Source organism: Bison bison, unplaced genomic scaffold (genome assembly GCF_000754665.1).
Source record: "Bison bison bison isolate TAMUID 2011002044 unplaced genomic scaffold, Bison_UMD1.0 scf7180017864484, whole genome shotgun sequence".
Classification (NCBI taxonomy): Eukaryota; Metazoa; Chordata; class Mammalia; order Artiodactyla; family Bovidae; genus Bison; species Bison bison.
In genome coordinates, this window is record NW_011495044.1 from 2,175,464 (window position 1) to 2,183,005 (window position 7,542).

At 40.2% G+C, this 7,542-nt stretch overlaps 1 protein-coding gene across 1 annotated transcript in view; it reads right to left on the bottom strand.

Moving 5' to 3' along the window:
* Positions 1 to 2,888: 2,888 nt before the first annotated feature.
* The window catches only part of CCDC30 (coiled-coil domain containing 30), a 146,391-nt gene continuing 141,737 nt past the window's right edge, over positions 2,889 to 7,542 (bottom strand). Inside the window, 3 exon segments of the mRNA XM_010862665.1 lie at positions 2,889 to 3,373; positions 3,376 to 3,425; positions 3,670 to 3,737. Coding sequence (XP_010860967.1) covers positions 3,252 to 3,373; positions 3,376 to 3,425; positions 3,670 to 3,737 — 240 coding nt within the window. The 3' untranslated portion in view covers positions 2,889 to 3,251.

Here is a 7,542-nt window from a genome sequence, read left to right on the forward strand (position 1 = left end):
GCGATCGTATGCCCCTGCTCGGCCGGGAGGCGTTTATTTCCGGTGCAGGCGCAGGAAGAGCCGGCCCCGCCCCCGGAAGCTCTCCGCCTTTGACGCCAAACTGGGCGCTGCGTGGGTGGCCGGGGCTTCCTTCCGTTTTGACAACTCGCAAGTTATTACCTCACCTGAGTCTCCTTGAGCGCTGAGTCCGGAGGACATCTTCGGCGTTTTTTCGCTCGAGGCCCAGGGGCCTCTCATTTACTTGGATACAGTAAGTGCAGTACAGATTATTCTCGCTCAGGCTACGGGGCTTGGACTAGGCAGTCTTCAGGATCTTTATCAGCCTATGCAACCAAGACCGTCTGAACTGTCATATGTGCGGCTTCTTACCCCCTTTAACTAGTCTGGAGGCCCGGAAGCAAAAACCGTGTTTATCCTCAGCGCTTAGAACAGCCTGGCGTATAAGGCTTGTTCAGTATATTCAGCACTTTCTTGAAGTCAGGCACTAGTGTTTTAATTCCAGTTCTCCCACAAGCTTCCCCTTTCATCATCTCCAAGTCACTTACTGCAGAACAGCTAGAGCTTTTAAATGAATCTGCTTATAAATCACTCCCGGCTTCCCTTATTTAGAATAAAATCCAGTTCCTTACATAAAAGACCTACATTACATTATCTGGCCACCTACCTGGGATTCTAGCCTGTTCTTCTAGGTCACGGAGACTCGGATTCCATTTAGGGCCTGTTAACTGACTTTAATATTCTTCTAAATCTTCATGAGGGTGGGAGTGGTCTTTTAGGTCAAGTCTCAGCTCAAGTCATCAGTCAGGAACATTGCATCCAATCTAAAGTAGCCCTCTGCCACTCTTTTGGATAGATAACTGATTTTCTTCATGCCATTCACCATCCAAAATTATATGGTTTCCCCGACTCACCAGCTGCTTCCCACTTGTTTAACTCCATGAAAGTGAAGCTGGGTCCTTCCTAAAAAACCGGGTTCCTTTGCAAAGCTTATGAATAACCTATCTAAAACGTTCCCTTTCTTGTCCACCTGTTTCCCTCAAGGTTGTTGAGTACCAAAGAAAAAGGGATTGAGACAGCAGGCCCTTGATGGACACGACTGTGTATAAAACCCTTTCTTATGTACCTGATGCCTTGTTTGTAGAAAGACTTGAGCCTCCTGGATCTTGTTGCAAAGAGCAGATCCAGACAGTTCCTAACAAGGGACATGAGGGAATGCAAAAACAAAGGAAAAGCAGTCACAGAATTGTAGTTCAGGGACTTCCCTGGTGGGCCAGTGGTTAAGACTATGCTTCCAGCACACACATGGGTTTGCTCTCTGGTCAGGGAATTAAGATCCTGTCTGCTGCACAGCGATAAATAAATAAAATTTAGTTCACTTTGTTGTACATCTGAAACTAACAACATTGTTAATCAACTACAATTAAATGTAAAAAAAAAATTGTATTTCAGTGATAAAACAGAGCCTTAGTCCCTCCTCATGGGATATATGTAATGATCTGATACAGATCTTTGAGTGCTGCAGGAACTAAAGCCCTCACCCAGGTGGAGGATGGTAACTACCTTCTGAGAAGCCAGACTGGTGGGAACTAGAAAGTTGATGATTGAGATTCCTGGAACGTCACCCTGTTACCTTACCACCAGCCAATCAGAAGAAAGTCATACGCCCTACAGTCATCACCCCCAAATGATGCCTTTAAAAACTATTCTCTGAAAACTAATGGAAAGTTTGGGTCTTTCCAGCAGGAACCACCTGTTCTTGCATGGCCCATGCAATAAAACTTTCTCTCCTCCAAATTCTAATTTTTCTATTTGTTTGTTCTCACTGTTCTGCAGGCACAGGGGCTTGGGTTTGCCAACAAAAAGTGACACTTTACTCATCTGTCTTCACAGGTGTGCCCACTATTGAATAGCACATAGTAGGGATTCAATAAATAGATTCAATGAATTGAATGAATTGGGTAAAGCTTGGATTTAATATCACAGCTATTATTTCCTGTATCCTGTGACCCCCCTTTTGTTCTGAGGAAGCAAGGGTTACATATTAAAAATTCAGTGTGTCTCAACAGGTCTTTTAAAATAACTTTTGTTTACTTTCCCTCTGGATATGGTCTCCCTTATGAAGGTATAGAAGAAAGAGGAGGAGAAAATGGAGGGAAAAGGGGAGGAGGAGAAGGAGCAGCAGAAATCATCTTTTAGTATAGTTTTATACCAACTATTTAGAATAATTTTTTATATTGATAATATCCTATGTTGATGAGGTTACAGAAAAACTAGTACACCGAAACTGCTATTGAAAATAAATAATGATGTCTAAGTATTTATTAAGCTGTGACTAAGTGCTACATACATGGTTCATTTTATTTGGTCCTCACAACTCTATAGGATAGGAACCACTATTGCTCCCATTTTATGGATCAAGAAATTGAGGCTTGAAGAGTTAAACTAATAGAAAGAATATGTGGACGCAGTCTTTTTTAAAACAGTTTAACAAGTGATGTATCAAAACTATATATCATTTATATCCTTTAACCCAATCATGCCCATCTTGTAAATGTGTTTTCTGGATAACTCAAGAAAAGAGCCACATTTACAAAGACTTTCATCACAGCAATAATCTTAAATAGTAAAAAAGTAGAAACAAATGTCAAACAACAGGAGAGTTTGTAGGACATGATAGGATATCATATGGTTACTAAAAGAATAATTATGAAGACTGCTGAAATATGGGGAAATGTTTTATGATATATTAAATTTAAAATCATACTATGAAAATGAATATACAGTATAATCATTTAAAATATATACATTTGAATAAGAACCAGAAAAGGATAAATGAAAGTAGTTGTGTTAAAAATGTGGGCCTTATAGGTTTTTTTTCTTTCTCAAATATTTGCTTTAAGGTGATTACATTTTCTTTTAAATTAAAAAATAATACCCAAGATAATAAAAATAGATAGAATGCTGAATTAGCCGTGTATGTGCTCTGCTGAACAACAGCCTTATTAAACCAGTGAATTTATGTCATGACATTGATCAATACAAGGCATTTGAGGATACCAAAAAAACATGAGAAATCCATTTTAGAACAGGTTTAATGAATTTGTCAACAGTTTTGAAGATTCCTGGTTGACGTCCAGTGAGGATCTGCCCGAACTCTTCACGTCATGTTGCGCCTTCATGCCCAGGCTTCAGGTTAGCAGCTTCGATCAGTCTATTTTAGACACCAATGATTTTCTAGATCTGACTTCGTCTTATTCTTGAATGAGATGTGTTTCTTTTGGGGAAGCCACGTTTATGTATCCAGCTTTAGAATTCTGTGAACACGAAAGGGACTCGAGGGACTTGGGGGTTTGCCAGTTTCTTCTAACCTCTGTTCAGTCACTTGAAGACTTCCAGCTGACTCTACCAAACCTGTTCCTGAAAAACTAAGAAGGGCCTTATGTGAGGACCATATAAAATGGACTCTTTTCTGCCTTAAGTCTGGATTAAGTCAGGATTCTGTCAAGTGTGAAGGTGAAGAGGTAGCAAGGGGAGGAGTTACAAGAAGATTTAGATACTAAATATAGAGAAAATTACCTCTAAATACTATGCTTTCTCAGGCCAGCAACTAGAACTAGCTAGGCAGCCGTGACACTCAGGCATGCAAATGATGGTCTTGATTTTACTAACCTGGAGTCTGGTAAACACATGATTTTATTCAATACTTCAGATTCAGGGATGTCACAAATTGTTGTTTCCTTAAAAGAAAGGATGAGTATTAAATTATAATCATAGACCATTGGTGATATGTATTTTTTATACATATTTCTGGTTAAAAGTGTAATCCCCTCCTACCCATTAGACTAGCTATCACCAAAAAGACAAGAGATAACAAATGCTGGAGAAAATATGGGAAAAAGGGAACGCTTCTGGACTGTTGCTGGGAATGTAAATTGGTACAGCCACTGTGGAAGACAGTATGGAGGTTCCTAAAAAAATTAAAAAGAGAACTACTATACGAACCAGCTGTCTCACTTCTGGGTATGTACCTGGCACAAGTGAAATCACTGTCCCAAAGAGATACCTATATTCCATGTTTAGAGGAGCTTTAGTTACAACAGCCCAAATATGGACAACTTAGGTGTCCATGATGGATGCATGGATAAAGAATATGTGTACAATACAATACTATTCAGCAAAATGAAAATTTTTTAATAAGGAAATCCTGCCATTTGTGACAACATGAATAGAACTTGAGGTCATCATGCTGAGTAAAATAAGTCAGAAAGACAAATACTGTATGATCTTACATATGCTTGGAGTTTAAAAAAAAAAAACAACCGTCTTGAAATAAGAGACCAGATTTGTGGTTGTCAGGGATGGGGGAATTAGGTGAATGTGATCGGTGGTATGAACTTCCTCTTGTAAGAGAAATAAGTTCTTGGGATGTAATGTAAGATATGATGCCTACAGTACTGCATTGTATATACTGAAAGTTGCTAAGAGAGTAGAATGTAAAAGTTCTCGTCGTGAGGGAAAAAAATTGTACCTATATGAGGTGATGGATGTTAACTAATCTTACAGTGGTGATCATTTTGTAATAAATACATATAATAAATCATTATATTGTATACTTTAAACTTAAATGTTTTATGTCATTTATATCATCAAAATTGGGGGGATAAAATCCCTAATATTTATGGAATATTTGACAGTTATACATCTCATACTTTTAACAACAAAAAACCAAACAACTGGATTTAAAAAATGGGCAGAAAAGCTAAATAAACATTTTTGTCCAGGAAGACATACAGATAGCCAACAGGCACATGAAAAGATGTTGAACAACACTTAATTACTAGGGAAATGCAAATCAAACCCACAATGAGATATTACCTCATGCCTGTTAAAATGGATGTTATCAAAAAGGCAAGAAATAACAAGTGCTGGCAAGGATGTGGAGAAAAGCAAACCCTCATACACTGTTGGTGGGATTGTAAATTGGTACAGCCACCGTGAAAAACAGTATGGAGAGTCCTGAAAAAATTAAGAGCTACCACATGTTCCAGTCCCACTTCTGGGTATTTCTCTGAAGAATATGACAACAGTAATTTGAAAAGTATATGTGGACTTCCCTGGTGGTCCAGTGGTTAAGAATCTGCTGCTAATGCAGAGGACACAGATTCAGTCCCTGATCAGGGAAGACTCTATATGCTGTGGGGCAACTAAGCCTGTGCACCACAACTACTGAGCTTATGTGCCAACTACTGAAGCCCACACTCCGGAGCCCCTGCTCTTCCACAAGAGAAGCCACTGCAATAAGAAGTCTGCATCACAACTACAGAGTAGCCCCCGCTCACTGCAACTAGAGAAAGCCCTTGCACAGTACTGAAGACCCAGGGCAGCCTATATACATATTAATAAAGGTGTTTTTTTAAGAAAGAAAAGCTATGGCATTATTTACAACAGTCAAGATATGGAAACACCCTAAGTGCCCTTCAATGCATGAATAGTGGATAAAGAAGACTATAAATATATAAAGATGAAATCTTGCCATTTGTAACAATGTGGGTGGACACCAAGGTATTATGCTAAGTGAAATAAGAGAGAAAGACAAATTCCATATGATTTAACTCATTTGGTTTCTTCGCTCGCAGCTCAGTTGTTAAAGAATCTGCCTGCAATGCAGGAGACCTGGGTTCAACTCCTGGGTCAGGAAAATCCCCTAGAGAAGGAAATGGCCACCTACTTCAGTATTCTTGCCTGGAGAATCCCATGGACAGAGAAGCCTGGCAGGCTACAGTCCATGGGGTCTCAAGAGTACAACACGACTTGGTGACTAAACCTACCTTAATTCATTTAACTCATATGTGGAATAGTAAGCAGACAAAAATACACAGATAGATACAGAGAACAGAGCAGCGGTCACCAGAGGGGAAAGTGGGTGAGAGTGAAATGGGCAGAAGTCTTCTACTGTATGGTGAGGAATAGAAACTATAAATTTGTGGTGGTGAGCATGCTGTAGTGTATACAGAAGTCAAGGTATAATTGTTATATACATGAAACCTATATAATGTTAGAAAACAATGTTAGGGCAGGTAACTTTAGTTGCTAAGTCATGTCCAACTCTTGCGACCCCATGGACTGTAGTCTACCAGGCTCCTCTGTGCATGGGATCTCCAGGCAAGAATACTGTAGTGGGTTGCCATTTCCTTCTCCAGATCTTCCTGACTGAGGAATTGAACCTAGATATCCTGCATTGCAGACAGATTCATCACCAACTGAGATATGAAGGAAGAAACCAATGTTACCTCAATAAATAAAATGATTTTTAAAATAATAAATGCCAGACTTTCTGTATTAGTGCTTTTCACTGCTAGCCTGCTTTTATTTTCTTTTTTTAAATTATGAAAACACATTAATAGGAGACTTGGAAAATACAGAAAAAAATTACATATAACTGCTAGCCTGCTTTTTATATCTACTTTTCTACATGGATAACCTCATATTAGCTGATGTAATCATTCCATTATATTTACCTATGTTAGCTTTTACTTAATACTCTGGTAAACATTTTCTATCCCTTTATAACATAAAAAAGGTTACCTGTTTTGAGCTCCATGACCTTTAAAATTTTTATTTATTTGTTTGTTTACTTTTGGCTGCACTGGGTCTTCATTGGTTTTTGTGCGGGCTCTCTCTAGTGGTGGCAAGCGAGGGCTTCTTTTCGTTGTAGTGAATGGGCTTCTCACTGCAGTGGCTTCTCTTGTTGCGGAGAACAGCCTCTAGGCTTCAGTAGTTGCAGCTTTTGGCCTCTAGAGCAGAGGCTTAGTTGCGGCGCATGGGCTTAAGCTGCTCCAAGGCATATGGAATCTTCCTGGACCAGGGATCGAACCTGGGTCCCCTGCACTGGCAGGCAGGTTTTATCCACTGTGCCACCAGGGAAGTCTGCCATGACTTGAAGAACTGAATATTCTTTCTTAGAAAAATATAGACCAAAACAGACCAGAGACGTGGTCACAGAGTATAAAAGACCATGTCAGAAACTGGGAGTTTTACCCTGAAGACTGCAGGAAGTTCTTGCACAGTGTTGAGTCATCTGCTCAGACTACATGTATTTTCTAGAGACCTCTTTGGCTACAGACTAAGAACTACAGGACTTACAAGACAAAGGCTGGGAAGATGGGAGAGGGGAGATGAGACATGTCTGTCCATGGGCCCTAATCCAATAAGCAGGGTCTACTGTGAAGTATCCTGGGAAGAAAGGCATCAGTTCAGTTCAGTCGCTCAGTCGTGTCCAACTCTTCGTGACCCCATGAATCACAGCACGCCAGGCCTCCCTGTCCATCACCAACTCCCGGAGTTCACTCAGACTCACGTCCATCGAGTCAGTGATGCCCTCCAGCCATCTCATCCTCTGTCGTCCCCTTCTCCTCCTACCCTCAATCCCTCCCAGCATCAGAGTCTTTTCCAATGAGTCAACTCTTCACACAAGGTGGCCAAAGTACTGGAGTTTCAGCTTCAGCATCATTCCCTCCAAAGAAATCCCAGGGCTGATCTCCT